Genomic DNA, 24,040 nt, shown 5'->3' with positions numbered 1-24,040 from the left:
TTGATGGGTGGGTGGGTGGTTGGAGTATTTGAGTTATTGGCGATTGTTATCTATCAAAAGGTTGCAATTGTTTCCAAGAAAAAAAAATATTCTAAAGTAGTATTTCTCAGGCTTTTAATATTAACATTTCTTCACGATTGGGTGTTTCAAATGAAGTTTCACCCATCCATTTTCAACACCACTTATCCTGGTTAGGATCACGGTGCGCTGGAGCCTATCCCAGCGGACTTCGGGCAAAAGGCGGACTACAACCTGAACTGGTCGCAGGGCACATACAGACACGGACAACCGTTCGCACTCACATACACACTGTCACTGAGTAGGAACTGAACCCACGCTGCCCGCACCAAAGTCAGGCGAGTGTACCACTACACCATCAGTGACGTTTACAAGATATTTTATGCTAATTATATTTTTGGATATAGAGGATTTTTTTTTTCACATTGCTTAATATACCTTTTCCAAGAAAACTAACACAAATGGACATTAGTGTCTTCAGAGTTTCTTATTTGGTACTTTTACAAATGGTCTTTCTTTGTCACTCAAGCTGTCTTTAGTGTAAATGCCACTAGAGAGAGCCTCATTATGTTGTTGCAATACACAGCGGGATCTGTGAGCTGAAGTGCCAGGATGAGGCAACTCTTTTGCATCCACACAAAAAATAATAAAATATTATTTCTGAGATATGAATGAATATATATACATTTGTGAACGTGTCGGAACTATTGCATGTCTTTACCGTTATTATGATTATATGAAGACAAGAGTGTAATGGGTGTAATAAATAGTTAGAGTCATTTATGCACTTGTATCTGCTGAGTTTGAAGGGCAACACATGTAATTTGAAATTTACATGACATATGTACAATTCACACGATCTTTATTTAGCTGATTAGCTCTTTACCGTGATGTACTTTTGTCTTTACTGTTATGAAAGAAGTGTATTTCAGTGAGCCACCACCATTTGGTCTGTCAATGGGGATTGCCTATACTATGAATACCTAAAATTTTAAATCATCACTGACTTTTGGAAAATTGGATTTTAACTGTGGCTGCTTTAGCATAGTAGACATTTATCCATAGAAATCCAAGGTGGCATAAAAAAAAAGTTGTCTTTATTGTTATTGATTAAATTCTATAAAAATGACCCTTTTTATGCGCATGCACAAGGATCATGGCGGTGATGTGTACCCGCTAACCTTTTGTCTTGCTGTTACAGGCCTCTTTCAGTATTTGTTTGAAGTAGACGCAGCTAAAGACAGATTGGTGCCTCGCCAAGGTTAGGTTTGGCCGCTGTTACATTATGTTGAATGGGGCGTGAAGCATGCATACATAGAGTGCTCTCGTGGACTGTGGGATTGCGGGCCCTGAAATACAGGTTTAGGGTGGAAATGTTTCTGCTTGTTGGTCAGGGTCGCTGTTTTGATAAACAGACCCAACCAAAGCTCCTGCATGCGTGCGTGAATCTTTGCGCACGCTTACGCGTTTGTGTGAAGGGCAGCATGGGGTGGGGCCCTCATAATATCAGAATCAGAATCAGAATCAGCAGAATCATCTTTATTTGCCAAGTATGTCAAAAATACACAAGGAATTTGTCTACGGTAGCTGGAGCCGCTCTAGTACGACAGCAGACAGTCAATTGACATAGAATACTTTTGCGACATTAAGACACAGTCACTGAGCAGTAAAAGGTTAACAGTAATGTGGTAATGCCGGGATTTTTTTTTTTTTTTTTTCGACAATTGTTCAAAAAGATGCAGAGTCCTCCAGCAATTAGAGCAGTTTGAAATGACTAATAGAACAATAGTCCAGTGCAATGGCCATTGTGCAAAGGGCGCAGAGACTTCAAGAAATTGATGCAGTTTAAAGTGACAAGTAGTGTGATAATCTGGGACAATGTCGCTTGTGCAAATGTTGCAGATGCTACTCAGGTACATGAGTGGCCCGTATTGGTCAACAACAGATATTGCAACTAGTGCGGCGTGGCGAGACTACTACAGTGAAAGCATGAGTAGTGTATAATTGGCCTGACATAGATGCGACAACATTCTCCCCTCAAGAAAATTGGCCACATGTTGCAATGGAATTTTAAGTTAACTGTTTAAGAAGTTAATGAAAAGAGGGAAGAAGCTGTTGGAATGTCTGCTTGTTTTAGTTTGCATTGTTCGGTAGCGCCTACCTGAGGGAATGAGCTGGAAGAGCTGGTGACCAGGATGTGGAGGCTCCAAGAGGATTTTGCATGCTCTTGTCTTAGTTCTGGCACAGTGCAAGTCCTCAAGGGTGGGTAGGGGGGTACTGACAATCTTTTCACCAGTTTCGATTGTCCGTTGCAGTCAGAGTTTGTCCTTTTTTGTAGTAGCAACAAACCAGATTGTGATGGAAGAACACAGGACTGATTCGATGACTGCTGTGTAGAACTGCCTCAACAGCTTCTGTGGCAGGCCGTGCTTCCTCAGAAGCTGCAGGAATTGTATCCTCTGTTGGGCCTTTTTGAGGATGGAGTTGATGTTGATCTCCCACTTCAGATCCTGCAATATATGCATCCAAGTGCACGTGTGCATAATTTATGACTGAGGGGATTAAAAATCGGATTTTTTTTAACATCAGCATTGAAGACAAATGAATATAATTCCTCGCTTTCCTTTATTTATGCTTAGGTCAGCAGCCAACGCTGCCAGTGGATTTGCTTTGTAATTAGATTACAAGTGTGCAATACATCAAGATACACTGTTTAAACAAATGAAGCCCACGACCAAGTCAGTCTTCAGAGACGAAGGAATATAATGTAACTCCGAAGGTTACATTATTATGACTAGAGTACTACTACTACTAATACTACTACTACTACTACGACTACTACTACTACTAATAATAATAAACAGCAATTGACTGGTTGACCAACTAGGACTAAAACGTGTCGTATACTTATGTTATCATGAAATATTTTATGTATTGACACACATCCATTCCATGTCCTCTTGCGGTAAGAGAAACAGAAAAAAACGCCACCAGGCACCTTTGTGGTGCATTGAACGTCCCTTTAATCGTTAACGTGCCCTGGGGTCGGTTTGGTGAGCTGACACAAATACATGCTCATGGTACCGTGAAGGACCTGGAAACGATGAGTATATTACAGAGCAAAAATTCAAGTCAGTAAGTTTTTTTCGGTTTGCTATTAACTGCTGCTACAGGGGGCGTTCATGGCACGCACAAACACTCGAGCACGAACACACAGGTTTTCTTCTCAGGACCGTTATGCTATGTTGGTGAATATCAAAAATAAAAAGTTCCAAAAAATATAAATTGATCACAATAGCCTGTAAATGATTCCTGGCATATTAACAGAGTTTAGCTCAATTTAACTTTCCCACACACATGGTTGGCAAATCAACATAGAAAAGTGGGATTGAAATTTATTGTGTTGGATTAACCAAAATGGAACAAGTACAAAATATTAAATATACACCGTTTTCTCCGTCGGCTGTTTGGGCATGTGAATCCTTTTTCGCTTGCAATGTACAGTGAATCATTTGACAATAATTGTTAGTAAATAGCCTGTCGAAAAGGCGTCGTGAAAACTGCTCAGGGCCACTGCGCAACGAAAAGAGAGTGTGTGTGTGTGTGTGTGTGTCTGCGCGCGCGCGCGTGCGCGTGTGTGTTCCACTATTTTTACTGCTTTATGACTGTTATTGACTCCTTGTAAAATCCAAGGAATGGGGACAAGTTAAAAAACAGGCCTGTAGCAAACAGCAGATGAACAAATGCGTTGTGCAGCACAAAGAACAACACGCGCGCGCGCGCACTCACACTCACAGACACGCGCGCGCGCGCACACACACACACACACCTAGCGACGTGGTGAAAAGAGCAATAAAGCCGTAAAGAAGACCCAAAAGTTTGACTCCGCTGGAATTCAGTGGTCATTAAAATTCTTAGTGTATCTTCCGATGCTTTGAAGTTTCTCTCAATCGACGTTCAACGCATCTGTTTCAAAAGTGGATCATCCTGACAAAATCCAACTTTATTTTCGTAATTGGTTTAGATTTAAATTAGTTGATTTGTTAGATGATGTTTTGTGTAATTGCTGTAATTCCCAAATATATTTTCTTTGAGATGGTGTACTTTATTCTACAAACAAACAAAATTAAATAAAAACGAACACTAATAACTAATAATAGTAGTAGCTATAATAGGTCCTAATAAATAAATGTGTATGTTTACGTTAGCTGTATAGAACAGGCCAAATGCATGACTATTGTCCTTTTTCAGGTCTGTCACGTAATACACAGTATATGGTGTAAGTTTTCACTCCAATTGATTACCACAGGCATGTTACTTAATATTACGAGTAAAATAAAACAACATTTTGTCTTTTCAAGACGGTTGTATTATTATTATGTCAAAATGTTTACGTGTAGACAATCGACATTCTAGCTCTGGAACTTTGTTAGAACCACGTTTCACCCACACAAATGTATTGGTTATTAGCCACGTCTTATTTTTAATTGCGCTCCTTACTTTGACGTGTCCCCCGCCCAACGGACACTACCCCGCTTTTTACTGTTTTTGTTTTTTTTTAAATGTGGGTGATATTTTACCATTAATGTCATACTCATTACTAATAGTATTTTCTTTTGTCATAATGGAATGGTAATGGAACTCGACCTTTCTTTATCCTAAATTAATTTCCCAAACTCACCTTACTTCAAAAAACACCGGTCCACAGCAGCATATATTTTGAATACTTTTTCAAAAATAATATACTGTTGCACATGTGCCTGCAAATGTCTATCAGCAATGCGACTGCGTGCTACTGAGAAGTTATCTTTAACACTCCACCGTCAAAGCCAGAACGACTTTAATGGCTGTACAGTACTGTATGTAATAGCAGAATGCGCATATAAAAGGCCTAGCCTGTGCGGTCCTCTGCGTGCAGCGTTGGTAGTCATCAATGATTAAACCGCAGTCAGCGCCAACACAATACTGCTGCTTCCCGTTCCCACAAACCAGAGAGGAAACGGAGCGTCCTGCCGTTGCAGGGAGAAAGGAGAGGGAAAGATCGCCAGAGGAGCGAGAAAGGGGTGGGGGCGAGGGTGGAAATGAAAGTTAAAGAGAGTCCCTCCATCTGTCTACATGTGATCTTGCACAGAAAGCAAGGTTTAAACTTATTATCTGACACTCGGCTCTGACCCGTGTTACTTCGCAGAGCTGCGAGAAAGCATGAAGATACGCAGGAATGGTGGGGGTAGCGCACAGTCAAGTACATGTAAAAATAGAGTCTTTGTCTCTATTTGTCAGTCGTACTGTCTGCAGTACAGCCATTCAGACAAATCGGGGCCTGTGGCGGAACAAAGAGAACGAGACGCAGAATGAGACTGGCTGTATTTATTTCAGAACACGCAGTGCACATATTCATTCACTTTGTAAATGGCAAGAAAATGCACACTGACTCTTTTGGCTTTCTTATGAACAATGGAATTAAGATATAAGCCATGCCATAGAGCCGTAATGGTTATGGCATTTTAATCTATTTCTGAAAATTCTGCATGTGTATTTTTTGACTTGATGCTCACAACAGAATTCTGACTGTTTTGTTCTTTTACACGGTTGTCTTCAGTCTTTTTAGCATTCGATCGGTGTCACATATCACCACAATAATTCACTATGGACATAAATCAAACCGGGCGTGCTTCTGTAAGTATAGCACCACATCTGTGGTATACGTGTCAAAGGAGATCCAAACGCAACAATGTTTCTCTTCGTGACATTAAAAAACAAAAGAAGCGCCTCACCTGATTCATACACTTCTATTATTTCCTTGTTTACTATAATGGAAAGTCTAAGGCCTCCATACACTTTCATGTCGATGCAAACCGACCAGAGATAAAGTCCACTTTTATATACCATCACCGACATGCGCACATCGGGTCACACGCGAGCGCCTGTGTGATATAGTTTCGCTGAAATCCTTTTAATGTGCTATGTATTATTTGCAAAGTGCAAGGAATATGTTTTATTATTCCCATTAAGAAATCCCCCCCTCATCACACACACACCTCGGGGCTGCAGTTCGCTTGCGCTGCGCATAAGTGCGTTTGTCAGCCGCCGGTTGTTATGGGGCCCAACAGACGGGGAGACACAGGGACAAAGAGAATCAATTTAACGCCCCAAAGACGCCGAGTCTGATTGCGCAATGTCACCGGGAACCAGATGACGATTGTAAAAGTAGATTGGAAGAGAATTAGCAAGAGAGGAAGGGAAATTGCAAAGTGCAAATAGAAAAGAGGCAATAGTACCACTTGCACACACACACACACGCACACACACACACACACACACAAAGTACTTTATTTTCAGTTGCACATAATTAAAATGTGGTATACCTACGTAATTTCCCCCTCTTTTCCTCGAAAATAATCAAATAATTTGTTAGTTTAACACGTTGTAATCATGTGCAACCGACATGTTCGAATTAAGTACATTCAAAAGGACTTTTTGGGGCGCGCGCACACACACGCACGCACGCACGCACGCAAGCGCGCGCACACACACACAGACATCCTCTCCTCCGTCTTTGAGTATAATGAAAACGAGTGAACGAATACAGCACGGGAACCTTCCCATTGGTCAGGGTGTGGTCAGGTGTTGCCTGCTTGCCTCCAACTCCCACACCAAAAAAGGTACTTAATATTCAGTGGCACGTGATTTAAATGTGGTAAATGGACTTACTATTCCCCTCGTTTCCTCGAAAAAATATCAAATAATATTACTTTCTCACATATAATCATGTGGAACCGATGTGCATGTTTGAATGGAATATGACTTCTTTTCAGTACATATGCCTCTCCTCAGCCAATACCGCTTTATGCACACGCGCGCGCGCACACACACACACACGCACACACACACACACGCTGTCTTTCTGCATACTCCACAGCGCCCAGACTCCCCGTGTCCCCTCTAACCCTCATCAAGCTCACCCCTCCTCCCAATCTGCGATCAACTAAGTGATAGCAGCAGCCCGTCGAACTGTCGGCTATAAAACACAACAAATCATAAAGTGCAGGCTGGGGGAGCAGATGAAGGAGGACTGGAGGGATAAGCGTTAGCTGTTAGCCGATAGCCCCTTTCTCCTCCTCCTCCTCCTCTTTTTTTTTTTTTTTTTTTTTACCGCGTGCACATTGTTGTTGTTTCTCGCCCCCCTGTCCTGCCCTCTGCTCCTTTCCTCCGTTATTATCCACTTTCTTAGCCTACAGACCTCATGAGTTCCTATTTTGTCAACTCCACTTTCCCCGTTGCGCTATCGGGAATGGGCGGAGGCGGGCAGGCGGCTGAGACCTTCTTGGGTCAAATCCCTCTCTATTCCTCTGGATACGCCACAGATCACCCGATCAGACAGTACCCGGGCGCTGCGGCCGTCACCGCTGCAGCGGCGGCGGCGTACAGCGCGAGCGGAGGTGGCGTGCAGGAGAAGCCCTACCCGGCTGCTGCCTATTACCAACAGGCAACCAACGGAGTGTATGGGGGGCATCGGACGGCGGCAGGGGTCGGTGTAGGTGCCGCAAGCGCGTGTGACTATGCTAAAGCTGCAGCGGCGGCGGCGGCGGCGGCGGCGAGCTTCTACCGGGACAAGGACTACGCTTGCAGCCTGGAGGAGCATCCAATCGCGCTGAGCCAAGACGGCAAAACGGACTGCGCGAGTTTGAGTGGCAAGGGGGTCTTCGGTGACACCGTGGATGACAAGCAGACGGGATCAGCCCACATTTACCCGTGGATGCAGCGAATGAACGCGTGCAATGGTGAGCTTCCTTTTCTTACTCCAAAGAATCTCCCTTGCACATTTTATGATCCAGGTCATAAAACTGACGTTTGTTTCCTCTTTCAGTTTCTCCCTTTCCTTTTCCTCCTCCTCCTCCTCCCCTTCCTCCTCCTCCTCCTCCTTTTCCTATCCCACGAGTTGTTTTATGATCTCCGTTTGTTAGCCCGTCAGTCACTGCTCACTATTTTTACTGTCCATCGTAAAACGGGTATGTTTGGGTTGGAAGTGAAAGTGGAGACCAAAGCTGCTGCTATACCGAGAAGACGAGAAGAAAGAAATCTGAGGATGAAAATGGGCATGTTTTATACGTCTTCAATCAGGCATAATATCTGTCTCTTTTTTCCCCTCAGGCGCAATAATAATAATAATCACCATCATCATAATCTGAAATCAATTTCATATAAATGTCACAACTGAAAGCTACAACTGCTTCTCCCTAAAAATATAACGTTCTGATATAAAGTGGACAAACACGGTGTTGAAAAAGTATTGAGGGATATCAGGAGATGCTGAGCTTCAGATGTTGTCCAAAGCACACGCAATAGAATTTATCCAGTTAGAGTAAGTACGAGATATGGGAAAATCTAAAAAAAAAAAAATAAATGTACTTAATCGTATCATCACATTGGTTGCACATGATTAGAATATGATAAACTGATGTAATCTTCCCCACTTCTCCTCGAAAATTAGCGAATAATTTACGTTAGTTGACCACATTTTGTGCAACATGCATGTTTGAATTAGGTAAATTTAAAATATTTTTTTTGTGTGTGTACCACCGATCCAATACAAGGAGTGAAAGCCAATGTGTTTGACAAACAAATGAAAATTCAAGTAACAGAGAACACATACTAACAAGTTAATTATAAAGTATTAAGAACAATCTTATTCCACACCTCAACTCCCATTAGCACATAAAATAAAACTGCTAGACTGATTAGATAGTGTATATTTTATTGTTCACCATGCCTTCCCTGTTGTCTAAATGCGACTGAGGCCACTGGTTATTTTGGCCTGCGCGTATGAAAAAAGGGTTTAATTTGATCATGTTTCACATGATTAAAATATGGTAAACTGACGTAATTTCCCACTCTTCTCCTCGAAAATAGTACAATAATATTTGTTATTTTCAAACTTTTTAATAACATGCAACCGATGTACATGTTCAAATAAAATAAAATCAAAGAACTGTTTTTTTTTTTCAGTCAACATAGTTGACAATAAGTTATAACCTGAGATCATAATAAATTGTTTCAGATCAGTATAAAATATTTCTGACAACCTCACATGGATCCCAGCCCGACAAATTTAAAGAGAGCTCATCATGTATTGAATGGATTCACTCTCGTCAACGTCCTAACCCTTTCTTCAACCCTTCTTCTCTCTCAGGGGGGTTCGGGAGTCCCGGCAGACGTGGGCGGCAGACTTACACCCGCTACCAGACACTCGAACTGGAGAAGGAGTTCCACTTCAACCGCTATCTCACGCGCAGGAGGCGGATCGAGATCGCGCACGCGCTTTGCCTCACTGAGCGCCAGATTAAAATCTGGTTCCAGAACCGGAGGATGAAGTGGAAAAAGGAAAACAAGCTGATGAACTCGTCTTCATCCTCTTCTTCATCCACAGCGAACGGGGTCGAAGAAGAGGAAAAACGGACGGAATAAGCGTATGAAGAACAAAATAGACTCATAAAAGGGGAAGAAGACATGAAGACGAATCCATTGTCATCCCCTTTCTTAAAGCTCATTCATTCCTCCAACGCCCTTGGTCTGAACTTAAAACTCATGGAAAGTGACCTGCGTTTAATTGCATAGTATTGTTTTACACGAGAAGAAGCAAAGAAGAGTCATACGAACCCCAACTCCCTCATCATGTTGTTCAAGTCCCTTAATGCACGTCATTTGTATCTGTGTGGTCTGAAAGGAGAAAAGGGACGACGCCTGAGATGGTACAGAGGATGTCTATGGGCGTTTTGCATTGTGCGTTTTGATGGTTTAAAACCAATTCGTAAATAAGTAAGACGTTTAGGCGCAAATGTGCTGTTTAACAACACATTTCATGTTGCATTCCAACAAAATGTTATGAGTTATCCCTTTTTATCGTCCTCTCTCTCTGCTAGGCACTTGAATTTTCATCATTTTACTGTGATTATTTATACCCATTATTTACATAGACGTGTGGTAAACTTTTACTCAGACCGATACACAAGATAAAGTGAAGAGACACCAAATCTTATCGGTGTTATGTGGCACTCACATTTAAGATGTACTATATATATAAAACAAGCAGCTTCAGAATTCCTATACATAATGAGCATATAAGCATCATTTTATACTAACACTTCATGGTTTTACTTTTTTCAAGCAGAGGTGGCGGTATCGGGGAATAACAAATTGTAGTTATTCCTGAAACTACCTAAAATATATAGGAATGTGTACATTTAGAAGTTGTTTAATTTATGTTTTTTTACACTGTTTGGTTATCATGTCCGTGTTTGTCAAGTACTTACCAATACTACCTATATGTCCAATAAAGTGTAATGGAACTTAAATTCAAGTGTGCAAAGAAGTTGCTTTTGTCGAGCATTAATAATAATAATAATAATAATAATCATAATCATAATCATAATCATAATCATAATCATAATCATAATCATAATCATAATCATAATCATAATCAGGCAGCATGGTGACCGACTGGTTAGGACATCTGCCTCACAGTTCTGAGGACCGGAGTTCAAATCCGGTCTCGCCTGTGTGGAGTTTGCATGTTCTCCCCGCGCCTGCATGGGTTTTCTCCGGGTAGTCCAGTTTTCTCCCACATCCCAAAAACATGCGTGGTAGGTTGATTGAAGACTCTAAATTGCCCGTAGGTATGAATGTGAGTGTGAATGGTTGTTTGTTTTTATGTGCCCTGCGCTTGGCTGGCGTCCTGTTCAGGGTGTACCCCGCCTCTCGCCCGAAGATAGCTGGGATAGGCTCCAGCACGCCCGCGACCCGCGTGAGGATAAGCGGTACGGAAAATGAATGAGTGGATAATAATCACAAATATACACCTGAAATATATATGTAGTGGTGGTCTGATCTAATTGATGAGCTGTCCGATGGGGCGAAAGTTGACCTGGCCTCGAGCCGACCAGGCAGACACGTCACCCATAAACACACACTTCACCCAGACAAAGTGGACAGTGTCCTTCTGACCCTTTGAACCATACTTGTCCCCTGCGTGACCGGCATACGTTCCATCCCGCAGGAGAGGACGCTCGAGTTTAATTAGTGCTTGGCGCATTTTTCTTCCTTTTTTTTTGTTTGTTTTTTTTTTGGTTTGTTTTAGTTTTAGTTTCATAGTTACATGTCATCATCGCCATAACGAGATGAAAATGAAACGCAAGTTACGTGCAGTCCACTCCACTGTCATAAGTATCAGCGGTATGCGAAAGTAAATTTGTTCCCTTAAAGAGCGCGCGTCCAATTAGTGGTCTGCTTTGGACATGCAGCTCATTTAATGTCTCGACCCATCGAGAATGATGTATAGTCTTGTTCACTTGAAGGATATTCTACATGCCAGTTAAAAATGTAAAATTTGTCAAGGGAACAAAACGTCTGAAGTATGAATCAGACCGACATTAGGCTACTGTGGGCAAAAACAATTTGCAAGCAAGAAATACGACTCAATTCATGCACTGAGTTTTTTTTTTTTTTTTTTTTTAATGGTAAAATGTGTAGGCCTGTGGATCTAGTAAAAAAATATTACGTCAACATCAGTGCATATATCTTAGATCAAGGTTAGAAGATTAAGAGCACGAATGTGCACAGTTCACAAAAATCAAAATCTCCCCCTGGTAACATGAGTTAGGCGGCACCGGTTTTGGGAATTGAACTCCCAACACACAACAACCCACCATAAGGACTTTGTACAGGATATTTCTGTTCATATTTTAATTCATATTACAGTATATGGATTATACTTTTCTTTTGCTTGGTTCAGTCTGGGCTGTCCAAACTTGGGCAAATAATTCTTTCTCAGAAAGGTATTCCATGTGATGTGGTATTCTCGATTTCATTCAGGGAAGCTTGGCCTTCGCCTTGCGATACATAAACTTCAATGACCTCAACCAGTTTTGTGCGTATGAAATTTCTGGCATGGAATTTGTTTTCCGTATACACCTTTAGGATTTCCATTCTAACTTTCAGTATTTGTGTTAGTAGACGTCAAATGTTCTGAAAATCTTCATATGCCCTCGCGTTTGAGAAGATGACACACATTAATATCAGAGTGCAGATTGCGGTTTAATTAGGATACAGCTCCAGAGACTTGAAGGCTCTGGGATTGAACTGCATCACACCTTGGAAATCAATTAATCATAAATCAACACATGTTCACAGATCAGGTTAAACATGTTTCCCTCCGTTGCGGCAGCAGACAAAAAAAAACAAATAAAGAAAGACGGACTGAATACCTGACTAAACAGACTCCATGCAGTAGTGAGTCACAACTATACAAAATCAAATTAAAACAGTAACAAATATACAACAATAACATTTTCCTTACTCGTTGGCATTCAAGACAAGGAGGCATTTTTAAACTTATTTTACCCTTAATTCTATCACAAATTCACGCCGAAAGATCAGTTAGCAGAAGATCCTTTCCCTTTCATTTTAATCGCTGCAATAAATTCTAAGAGCAGTAGGTGGCACTCGGAGCTCAGCAGCAGCAGAAGCGTGAGAGTGACAGAGAAGGAGGGAGCGCTTGCCCCCGCCCACGCCTTTATCATTACAAACCACAGAACATGAATTACCTATCCACAGTCATCGGCTAGAATTTACAAGGGGTCAACAAAACCACGTGACTGCTCTCTGCACCCTACCCAACCCACTCTCTCAAACACGCACTCACCACCCCACCCCCATATTTGGACGGCGCATACAGAGCTAAAAACCAAGTACAGTGCATCGCCATAATTCACTAATACTGTACATCATAAATCGATGAAAGTACCCGCGCTATAAGGACCACGAGGAATCCCACAAATTAAGACCCCCAAATCACCTAAATGAGCTCTTACTTTGTAAACTCGTTCTCAGGGCGCTACCCAAATGCCCCCGACTATCAACTGCTAAATTATGCACCCGGCAGCGGTGCATTGAACGGCGGGGCGTACAGGGATTTTTCCACGGCCACCATGCACCATGCGACTGGCTCTTACGGCTATGGCTGCAACGGTATGGACCTGTCGGTCACAAGCCGGGGAGGGGTGAACACCAGTGCCTCAAACACAGAAGGACACTTCGGGGGAGACTGTCGGAACTTTAGCCCCGTGGACAGTGAGAGGAGTTTCAGGCAATCGTCCAGCGGTTCCATCGCCTCCGTCAGAGACAGTAAGCAGAGTAGTCGGAGCTCGTCTCCCCGCTCGGAGCAACCAGGAAGCGGTCTTCTTAGCATCCTTAACCTGCCCTCGACCACGTCCGGCGGGGGAGCTACACAGAGATTTGCGGAGCTGAACGAAAAGTCACCAGAAGCGGATGAGATGCAACACAACACGCGGGATAGCGGCGATGGCATAACACAGCCTGCACAGAAACACGAGTGCGGACAGGCGGCCAGCTCAAACCCGGGAGGCACGACGGGCAGCGAGTCGCCCCAGATATTTCCATGGATGAGAAAGCTGCACATCAGCCATGGTACAAGATAGTCTATTTTTCCAGCAGAAACCGTGGCAAACACGCATTGAGCGCGCAAACTACACTGAAAAAGAGAGGACTAAATTGAACATATACATCGCTTGCACGTGCTTAAAATGTATTAACCTAACATATTATTTGATTATGCTCGAGGAAAAGAAGGGGAAATCACATCAGTTTACCATTTAAATCAAGTGTACTTTTGTTCAGTGGATAGCCTACTGAACAGTACAAATATTCAGCAGACTTGTTGCTGCTTTTATTCAAGGAAAACCTGATTCTTGATTCTAATCTTGTTTCGATTTTTAGATTTTCATGGCTTTGAAAAAAAAATCAACTGTGGCGTTTGTAACATACAGGTGGCGCCTTAATTGTTTCTTCTTCGAATGGGGTTCGTTTTTATTCTTATTTGTTGATATAGTAAGTCAACAAGCCATGCATTTTATTAATCACGAAACGTTCGTTTTGTGCTTTTGTCATTTATTCATTGTATTTAGAAGCCAGCGATGTGAATCGTTGCCCCCGTCTTTCTAGTTTAGAAAGTTCTACAAAACGACAAAAGTGTCATAAATCTGCCAAGGTAGCGACAAGCCGGGCAGTAAAACCTACGGGAGAAGTGCAGACAAGACGCACCCGGGTGGGAAAGGAGGACAAAAAAGATTGAGGCCATGCAGCATGACTTTTGAGGTTGTTGCTTTGAAAATGAAAGCTTTATTACGTGGGGCACTTAATTAGGGACGTGAGGCAGAAGATGGGGCAATAACCCCCCTCCATTGTGTGACGGTGAAGTAGAATGACATAAAGGCGAGGCCTTTAGTCTTGGGAGAATTCAATACAATTTGGAAAGGGGTGCTGTTTGAAAGATGTTTCCAAACCCTTTTGGGAGAATGCATACTGATATGTGCGTGGATGAGCCTACATATACTAGTGGTTCTCAAGCGTTTTACATCAAGTACCATCTCAAAAAATTATCGGCTCTCCAAATGGCACCATCATGATCAACATTAAAATACAGTTGTATAGTAGGCCCAAAAGTGAGTCAAAAACGACTAAGAGGTTTTATTCCGAAAACGTTAATACGGTTCTATTCCAGTGCAACATTATTCACAGTTCAGTCTGAACATTAATACGGTTCTTAAATAAAGGAAAATAAAACTATTTAAATAAGGGATCAGTTTGAATTTACAGTGTTCCCTCACTATGTCACGGTTCACCTATTACTGATTCAGTGCATTGCAGACTTTTTTATTCACATTGTGCATAATTTGCCAATGTCACTGGATTTTGAGTGTATGCTGTATGTAATGTTTTTGTAAAATAAACGCTTCCAAGACTAAAACATTGAAACTATAAAAAAAACTAAAGAAAAATTCATTGAAGCACATATTACAAGAAATAAAATGTACATCATGTATTGTACTGCTGTGCATTACTGTATGTTTTATAAGAGTATGGTAGAGGTTAATAGGAGTGCGGGGAAGATTAATAAGAGTCTGTGGAAGTTCATACATCTTTTAAATATGTATAGTAAAAAAAATTTGGTCACGATTTCATGGATTTCACCTATTGCGGGAGTGGTCCGGAAACTAACCCCCGTGATAAATGAACTGTATAAAGAAAAACTCTCAATTAATGTAGGAAAACAAACAGTTGTAAAAGATTAAATGCAAATGTATCCAAGTTAAGCGTTTAATACAAATGAACTGTACTTAACAAAGTGCTAGAATGGATTTAAAAAAAAACAACTTTAAACCAGTGTAAAATTATGCACCGTTTGAATCTTTCATTCAGTGATTCTTTCACCTACCACTACTGGGAGCCCGCGTACCACTACTCCTACACTACAATTTGAGAATCACTGTTATATACAGTTTAAAAGTAAATTATTGTGTTTCGTATTTATATATTTCCTTTAACACGCGTAACGTGTTGCTACTGCTAACGACCTCCGTTTGTCCGCTCCTAACCCTCAGATATGACGGGCCCCGATGGGAAACGTGCACGGACGGCATATACCCGCTACCAGACACTCGAGCTGGAGAAGGAGTTTCACTTCAACCGCTATCTCACGCGGCGGCGGCGTATTGAGATCGCACATACGCTTTGCCTCACCGAGCGCCAAATTAAGATCTGGTTCCAAAACCGAAGGATGAAGTGGAAGAAGGACAACAAACTGAAAAGCATGACCCTTGGCTCTGCTGGTCCAGCCTTCCAACCCTAGGAATTAGCATTATTATTAATAATAGTTTTAAACACCATTATTTTAATGGAATATTTTTTTTAATACATGCTTAAAAATGGGAGAAACTGAAGACAAAAACCTCAACAATAAAAGCTACCAATAGAGGAAAAGGAGCAAAGAGACTATAGGGACTCCACACCAGACTCCAAGACATACTGTATTCAGTATGCAAATATACAACACATAATTTGTAACCCAGTACTATATTTCAACACAGCACTTTCATTTCTTCGGCATGGTGGACTACTGTGTTTTAGATAAACGTTAAGCTATTAATGTGGTACTTGGTAGTGCGTTCTTGTGTTGTCGCTTTGAAAAACATCTGTCTTCATGGTAGAACACAAAAAGAAAAAAAATATCTTACATCCTATACATCATAAATCTTGTATAGCTGTTGCTTGCTATAAATTGTTAATGTCTAGTGCGAATTTGAACGTCTTTATTGTAAGTTATTTGGGACTACAGCCAAACCGTGTCTAAATAACACCATAGTTATATGCCATTAAAATCTGCTCTGGAGTTTTTGTTACTGTAAGCGTGTGTATACGTCACCTTTTTTTTTTTTTTAACTTTCAACTATTCATGTAATTTTGTCCTGTAGCAATTCAAATCAAAGCATTTATAATTGTCATTATTACTGTAATTATGGGACCTATATGTTTCAGTAAAGTACATTTTGAATGTATGGCTGCTGTATCATTAGCACCTGCTAAATAATTATTTTTAGTATTTTCTGTGTGAAAAATATACATGCTGTCCGACAAAAATATTGTGCTGTAGTTTGGAGTATAGTGTAGAACTGTAAAACTCAAAATACGTCACTCTCAGTATGAATAAAAAAAGGCAAAATGTATACCTTTCTTACATTATCAATCAAAATTGGGCATTATCTTATTAAAGGCAGAATATTTGATACAGCAATTGTATTGGATCGCATTGGATTGTTCTAAAATGCAGGTAGGACCACTGTTAACGTGAGTGTGGGTCTTCTAACCTGATGGTCCTCAAACTTTTTACACCGATTACCACCTAATTTGTTTTTTTTTATCTCCATGTACTGCCATAATGCCCATCATTAAAATACAGAAGGGTAGTGGGCCTAAGTGTTCATCAAACAAGTTATTTCTAAAAAGTATATTTAATATGATACACAACTGTAATACTGTGCAGTTTGAACATTAGTGCTGTGCTTCTATATCGTAAAATAAAAATAAAAACCTGCTACTTGAGTAATTACCCAATTAAAATATTGCACATTAAGGTTAAATAATCATTGTACCTCAATAAATGTTTAAAAACAAACAGTACCTAAAGATGAAATGTGAATGTTTGAATACAACTGAACTGTACACTGAAAAATGTCCTCTGAATTTACTTATTTTGAACATGTATATCGGTTGCACATGATTAAAATGTGTTAAACAAATCAGTATTATTTGATTACTTTCTCTGAAAAGAGTGAAAAAGATGCCAGTTTACCCCATTTTAATCATGAGCAACCAAAATATAAAGTAATTTTTTTGAGTGAACTTGGGACGGGATTATTTAGCATACCACCAATGGGAGGCCACCTACCACCAGTGGTACTCGTACCACACTTTGAGAATCCCTGTTGTAACCCAATAGAACAAAATATTGATAAATAAGAACTTGCACACCAAACGTGCCCCAACATGGCATCATCAAAGTTGAGGATTGTGTAAAATATCCTTTGGAGCAGGGGTGTCAAACTCATTTTTGTCTCTGTCCGCACTGTAGTTATGGTTTCCCTCAGAGGACCGTTAGAACAGTGAAAGGTTTAATCACCAAATAATATTATCACCATTACACAACAAATTGAGGGATAACTAGTTTTGAAATCAGAAGACAAGGATAATAGTTTGTTCAAGTATTGTTTAAGTTACTGTAGAAGAAGGTTTTGGTAACAGAAAAATGCAATATCTCAACATTATTGTTTATTATTATGACAATTTGGAATTTGGGTACAGATTTTAGCAAAAATCACAGAAGTTGACGAGCATGATTTGCTTTCCCGGGCCACATAAAATGATGTGGCGGGCCGTATCTGGCCCCCGGGCCTTGAGTTTGACACCTATGCTTTGGAGCATCATGCCTTTGCCTGTTTTGCAAAAAAATAAAAATAAATAATAAAAAAAAAAACGCACACAAAAAACAACTAAGCTAGTTGTAACTTTTGTTTTGCATTACTGCTTTGGTCTGGCCTATTCTGAACTGCACGATCACACTCTCCTTCTACAAATAACCCTCAGCTGATGTCATGGAACGCATAGTTTATCAAATAGCAGAGGACGTTACACCCGAAATATATTTTTTGAAATTGTTAGTTTGTTTTTCTTTCAAAATGTTAACTGTTTTAATGCCCTACTTTTGACACAGAAACTGCACCTCTTTCTTCAGCAGTTTCACAACCCAAAGCTCACCCATCATCAAACACGGCGTTCCAAACATACACAGAGCAGTGACAAATTTCGTAACTCCTCATCAGATCTGACAAAATAACTACGTGCTGCAGACAACGCTAGTAAATTCACCTTAGCTGCTATTTCGGCGGTAAAAAAAAACCAAAACCTTCAAACTCACCAAGTGATGTATTACAGTATATCCTGTCTGCTTTTGTTTCCTGTTTTTTTTCTCCGAGATTCATCCGTACACAACCGACATTCCCTGCCTCCGTTCTATGCGCTCGTGAATTGAGATATTTCCATGCTCTGCTTTAGGTCGCACCATAAAAACGAACGCAGCTTTGACATTTACATGTCAAACAGATGAGTGCTTTTTATCTTCAAGTTGCATCGTAAAGTTCAGGCCTGCACGGCCTCAGACTGATACCGCTCACTGGCTGTCCTCGGGTCACGTGGGGTCCATAAAGCTAGTTTTATGGTTTCGGGGAGTTGACATTGTACAATATATTTCACATTCTAGAAAACAAGTGACGGTTTAACTGCTTCTCGGGGATCCTAAAAGGGGTCAGTAAAGTAGAATCAGAGCAGCATTGGGAGGGAAAGCGGAGAGCGAGCACAGGCCACGCAGGATGGCCACTTCTCGCGCTCGGGTGCGCGCACAGACTCGGTGGTTTGGCCACGGTCGCTGTGGATGCTGGGAAAAATATGCAGGAGCACGGCCGGAAAGAGGGCACAACGTAAGTACTGTTCATACGTTGATCCTTTGGAAAAAGCAAAGAGAGCTGGGTTTGATTTCAATGCCACTGTGTATCAGATCAATCCGTTGTTAAGACTATGTAGTACGTGATGTGCACGCGCGAATTTGTGCGTGCATCCTTTGTATGTGTCCAAAAAGTACGAGTGTAAGTGCACATGATGATTAATTCTCACTGGGACCAACAGAGTAAACATTTAAAACAGAAGGATCATACAGTGTATATTTGTGTCTGTATGAACTGGCAGATAGACTAAAGTTGAGCAAAAATGTTTAACACACGGCATTCCTATAGAGCAGTATAGCCTGCACTTTCAAGTTGAATGTACAGTACATGTAACGTTAACATTTGTTTCATAATCCTATACCGCGGTGCCTTGCAGATCATTAGGTAATACACATTCATTAACATTATTAAGATATACACTGAAAATGACCTTTGAATGTATTTAATTCGATCATGTACATCTGTTGCACATGTTTAGAATGTGTTAAACTAACATATTATTTGATTATAGGAATAGAGGGGCTACTTGCGTCAGTTTACCACATTTTAATCATGTGCAACTGAAAGTTAAGTACTTTTTTCAGTGATATAAGTAGATAATTGCGTTTTAAATGACGTACAATTCTTATTACATTCAAAGCTGTTGTTTTGGTTGGTCATTTTAAGTGTCCACACGTGCGCATAAAATTTACACTAATGCTGAAAATTTAAACCATACACTTCGAGGATATCATAATAAATGATACTAAACTACAAAAATGCCAAGGTTTTTTTTAGAATCACGGAGGAACTAAATGTCAATAATTTGGGCAAATATTAAATTTATTAAAGACAAAAAAAGGACGTGAAATGTCAAAACAGAACATTTTGCAGTTGAAATAATTGTCAACGAAGAATGTCGTTTGAAAATGTATTTTAAGTTAATATTGGTGGATAATAATTCAGTAATTATTTGGTGTAAAAAGATAAAATTACATTATCTTGCAGTCTCTGTAAATCAGTGTTTCAACCGACGTGTGAGTCTGGGAGACATTTCTAGCGACCGGTCACGTGGCACTGTCGGTAAGTCTCAGCATGTCAATTATTCATCCTTAGGTGGCATTGTGACTGCTCTCATTTTCTCTGCGCAATAGCAATTGGACGCGCAGCAACATAATCGTTATTTTATAATAATTATCATTACTTCTTCCTATTGATTTCCATTGGAATTAAAAAATCCCCAACATATCAAACCAACTCCGTTTACGTATCACATTCCAGTTCAGACGAAAGATGAAAGGAGTGGAAGTGAAGCAATAAAGTCAGCCAGTGCTAACTAGGATTGCTTACGTCCATCTAGTGTCTTCAGTCAACAAGAAATTAGAGGTGTCCTCATGCTTATATTGCCTTTTTGCTATGTTCTTTCAGCTTGTGGATTTTAAATACAGTTTTCCACCAGCCTGACAGGTATGCTAAACTTTGACATTCTCACATCAGCTTGTGGAAAAGTTTTGTTTGTGGTCGGGTTTATTTGATATCACGAATTTGTATTTTTTTTTCTAGTCTTACGTTAGAGTCCATTGTTTAGTACTGTATGAGTTCCCCAATTCAGTAAATGGACAGAACAGAAAATACAAAAGAGGGCAATGGTTGTGTCGGGAATTGTAGGTTGGGTCTGCCAGGAAATTTTTTGCTTCAGTAAACAGGAAGGCAAAAACACCCCTTTTCCTTTTTTTTTCCAACTTCCTCTTTTCAATGATGATACAGGAACCCCCCATAACAGGCATCCCCCGTTCCCCATGGAACATACATGGAAACAAATTACAAACACACACCACACACACACACACGCACACACACACACACACACACACACACACACACAGACACACACAATAGGTTATTTTTTAAATGAGGCGAGCCATGTCACGAGAAGGCGTTGGAGCAGCTCTTGTATATGCTCTTGTGTTTGTGTGTGTGTGCAATTTGTTTCCGTGGTATGTACACAGGCAGCTCCACCCTGCAGAACTGCTTTTCCACTATTATGTGTATTATGTGCATAGGCTGACTTGCTCCTTTGAGCCTGTCCACACACCACAAGGCACTAACCCTGGGCTTCACAGGTGATGAAAAGTGGGGTGAGTAACAAATATGACTTGGCCCCTTTTGTTCTTTGTATTGCAGAGGTGTGTATTTGTCTGGACACTCCAGAAGCTTTTGTGGAGGAGTGATCAAGGAGTGTATTGTTGTATTTGAGAGACATGTGTACGGATACAGGCAAATGACCTGGGAATGTTGATCAGGTTGCAGCCGTTTTTTTTTCTTTGACCATTATTTGATGGTTCATGCATCTTTATGTTATTTGCTGGACATCCATAGTAAAAAAAAAAAAAAAAAAAAAAAAAAGTCTATTTGTTAGAGACACACATTCATCCCTTGCGGAGTGAACTTTACCCAACATCCAACACAATCACACAACTTGCTTTAAAATATTCCACTCCAGTATCCTAGGATTGCTTTCCTTTTCTTCTGCCTACGAATGACGGCTCATGAATAATGTACGAACAGGAGTCACTGCGAGGTCACCAGACAGGCTGCAGCCTGCACTGCTCATGCGCAGACGTGGGAGGAAAGGGCCATTAACCTCCTCCCATGTGTGTTTGTTTATGTCACTTACACGGTGAAAAGAAAATACCCTAACAACTCTCTGCTTTTGTTTGTGCCTCAGTGTTTCTAATTTCCAGGTCACAGGGAAAGGAAGTTTACTGCAGACAAACAAATTACGTCCCAGACCAGTTGGACAAATACATACATATCACACAGATTTGTAAAACAAAGGAGGGCACACATTGAACACAGAAATCGTAAATGGGTAGTGATTGTTGATGGTGGCAATACGTATGCATGGCCATTTCTGGTGCTATGTTCAATAGAGAACATTCTCTTTGCAAGTGTTTCCCAACCAGCATTTTTACGTTAGAAAAACCTCATGGCACACCACCAAAGGCGATACTAGGATCAGAGTTTTAGGGCTGCTGAGAGGTCGGAGGATTTGGGTGCAACAAACCGTTTTTGAAGCGAAGGGGTGCTGTATTTTTGTTGTTGAAATATTACCCTTCAACCAAGTAAATAAAGGGGTGCTTAAGCACCCTCAAAAACGGGATAGAACCCTACTGTTAAACAAAAATGTCACAAAGTGTGAATACGGAAATACAGATGATCAGTCTGGAGTAAGAATATAAAACTGTCATATTCTGGGTCTCATATGGGGTTGTTACAAATACTTGTGATGCCATCCACTTTATACCCTAATCCAACCAATCATTTATGCATACAAGGTATTTGGTGGGATTTTGATTCTGTAAATTGGTTGTCTCTTGCTTCACTGTGTGCTGAGGAATACCCAGAGAATGCAGCTTTCCCCCGCCGCCGCCACAGACCGCTTGGGATGGGGAGGACAGGATGAGCATGTCCGTAAACCTGTTACTACAGATAACCTTTACCGCTAACGTCCACACACGTCAGACTGCATGTCGTAAGAGTTATGTAATTATGTCTTGAAGTGTGAAGTGCTGGGTTGCAAGTAACTGTTATAATACAGACTGACTCTCGGTTAAATCGACTGAATCTGGTGATCGTCTCCAATATAAAACTTTGTAATGCCGCAAGCCATTTATTCCCCCAGCCTTCCTTCCTGCCCGAGGAAAGAACCATATAGTACTCAACCTTATTATCAGAAGCGCCTGCTTGGGGCCTCGCCTTCTTCAACTATAGCCCGCAGCAGAAGGTTCAAGGAGTTGAAGGGTCAAAAGTTTACCCTCGTGCGTTGGTTCCGCCCTCGCCTCTTCTGTCCTCTCCGCACACACTTCTCCACCCAACTGCTGTGTGCCAAGCACAAAAAATGGGAGGGAAGCAGAGAGGTATGGAGGAGGCACAGATAAGAGAAATGATGACAGGAGCCAAAGGAGAGGTGAATACATGACCTTCCTTTTCCAGTTACAAAAGCATATATGCTACTGCTATACAATGTCCAGACTGAGTGAATGTGGGGGTGGATGGAAAGCAAGAGAGGTAAAATTGAGGGGTTAAATGTAGAGATCGAGAGGCTACAGGGTGACATGGAGGTGGTTTGGTGTGAGGGTATGCAGGAGTTGTAAATTTTGGTGACACCTGTTAACATCTGCACTGTGTAAAGCTAGGCTGACACATGCATATATTTTCTTGTAGATAAAATCAAGTATTATTATTATTATTATTAATAGTAGTGGTATTAGTAGTAGTAGTAGTACTGCTAGTAGTAGTAAAGTGGACTCCAATCCACGGGGATAGGGACGTGGCCTGACTGGAAATATCAAAAATCTGCAAATAATTGACCCCCATTATAATTGCATTGAAGAAAAAAATAAAAATAACCCAAAGAATTTTTGAATAAGCGGGGATATATCGCCGATAAGCATTTTTGGTATTGCCCAAATATAGGGGAAAAAAAGAATAAAAATGCTGGTGGCAAACTGCGAATATGCAGGGGTCCACTGTATACAGTCTATATTTGTGGTTTGGAACCCTGCATTACTCATACCACTACTATAGTACTCAGAGAGGTATTCATATAGCATATATTTTATGTGGACGGCACGATGGGATCTCTTCACCCAATTCAAACGTCAATTGACAGCTCTAGTAATTTCATGCATCTGCCAACTATCCGTTTTTTTGTGTGTCGCAATATTCATTTTCATAAGGGGAGCAAAATTATGAATTATTATACTAATAGATTTTTGTCGTTTACCCACCCAAGTTAGCTTTGTCATCTGTAAAATGTAGAATGCTTTGTTAAAAACTAGGCTATATTGCAGAGGAAGCCGTTTTTTCCTCCTTGTTCGTCCTGAGTTCACTATCGATTGGGTTAGGTTGTATAAGCGCTTGCCTGTAAGTCTGTAACCTGAGTGATAACCAATCAATAGGAATGTCTTTTATGTAGACCCTTCTAAGGGATGTACAGTCAGGGGAGGCAGAGCTTCACCAGTATGTGAAGAGGAGAAAAAAATAGAATAGCACTAAAAATGATTACATAACATTATTTTCCATTTTAGTTATCTGCTCTTTGGTTTATATTATTATCCATCCATCCATCC

The 24,040-nt window shown here is 40.8% G+C and overlaps 3 protein-coding genes and 1 long non-coding RNA gene across 8 annotated transcripts in view; 3 read left to right on the top strand and 1 right to left on the bottom strand.

The window, feature by feature from the left end:
* The window catches only part of hoxb3a (homeobox B3a), a 94,755-nt gene that overhangs the window by 3,309 nt on the left and 67,406 nt on the right, over positions 1–24,040 (top strand). Inside the window, exon 1 of one of the 4 annotated variants that reach the window (XM_061748411.1) lies at positions 18,672–18,902. The exons of 1 other annotated variant lie outside the window; for it this stretch is intronic. The gene's annotated coding sequence lies outside the window, so the exon portion shown is untranslated. Of the gene's footprint in view, positions 1–18,671; positions 18,903–20,245; positions 20,373–20,892; positions 21,044–24,040 lie in introns of those variants that run through there. 2 more of the 4 variants (XM_061748414.1, XM_061748412.1) reach the window with 2 other exon arrangements.
* LOC133465522 (uncharacterized) lies at positions 1,543–18,533 on the bottom strand. Of its 2 annotated transcripts, none has more exons than XR_009784648.1 (2): positions 18,344–18,533; positions 1,543–2,528 (listed from the first exon to the last, which is right to left on the bottom strand). It is a non-coding gene; the product is annotated as an uncharacterized LOC133465522 (long non-coding RNA). The 2 variants fall into 2 exon arrangements; XR_009784647.1 differs by lacking the exon at positions 18,344–18,533 and adding an exon at positions 4,700–6,302.
* LOC133465520 (homeobox protein Hox-B6a-like) lies at positions 7,199–10,339 on the top strand. Its single transcript, XM_061748422.1, has 2 exons — positions 7,199–7,799; positions 9,209–10,339. The coding sequence occupies exons 1-2, from the start codon at positions 7,262–7,264 to the stop codon at positions 9,481–9,483; spliced, it is 813 nt and encodes a 270-aa protein (XP_061604406.1). The 5' UTR covers positions 7,199–7,261; the 3' UTR covers positions 9,484–10,339.
* Positions 12,531–17,853, top strand: LOC133465519 (homeobox protein Hox-B5a-like). The gene is made up of 2 exons (XM_061748421.1): positions 12,531–13,500; positions 15,474–17,853. Exons 1-2 carry the CDS (start codon positions 12,873–12,875, stop codon positions 15,719–15,721), a joined length of 876 nt encoding a protein of 291 aa, XP_061604405.1. The 5' UTR covers positions 12,531–12,872; the 3' UTR covers positions 15,722–17,853.

The sequence above is a fragment of the Phyllopteryx taeniolatus genome, chromosome 16 (genome assembly GCF_024500385.1).
Source record: "Phyllopteryx taeniolatus isolate TA_2022b chromosome 16, UOR_Ptae_1.2, whole genome shotgun sequence".
NCBI classification, from domain to species: Eukaryota; Metazoa; Chordata; class Actinopteri; order Syngnathiformes; family Syngnathidae; genus Phyllopteryx; species Phyllopteryx taeniolatus.
Note: the sequence above shows the minus strand (reverse complement) of the source record. Positions and strands in the feature narration are given on the sequence as shown.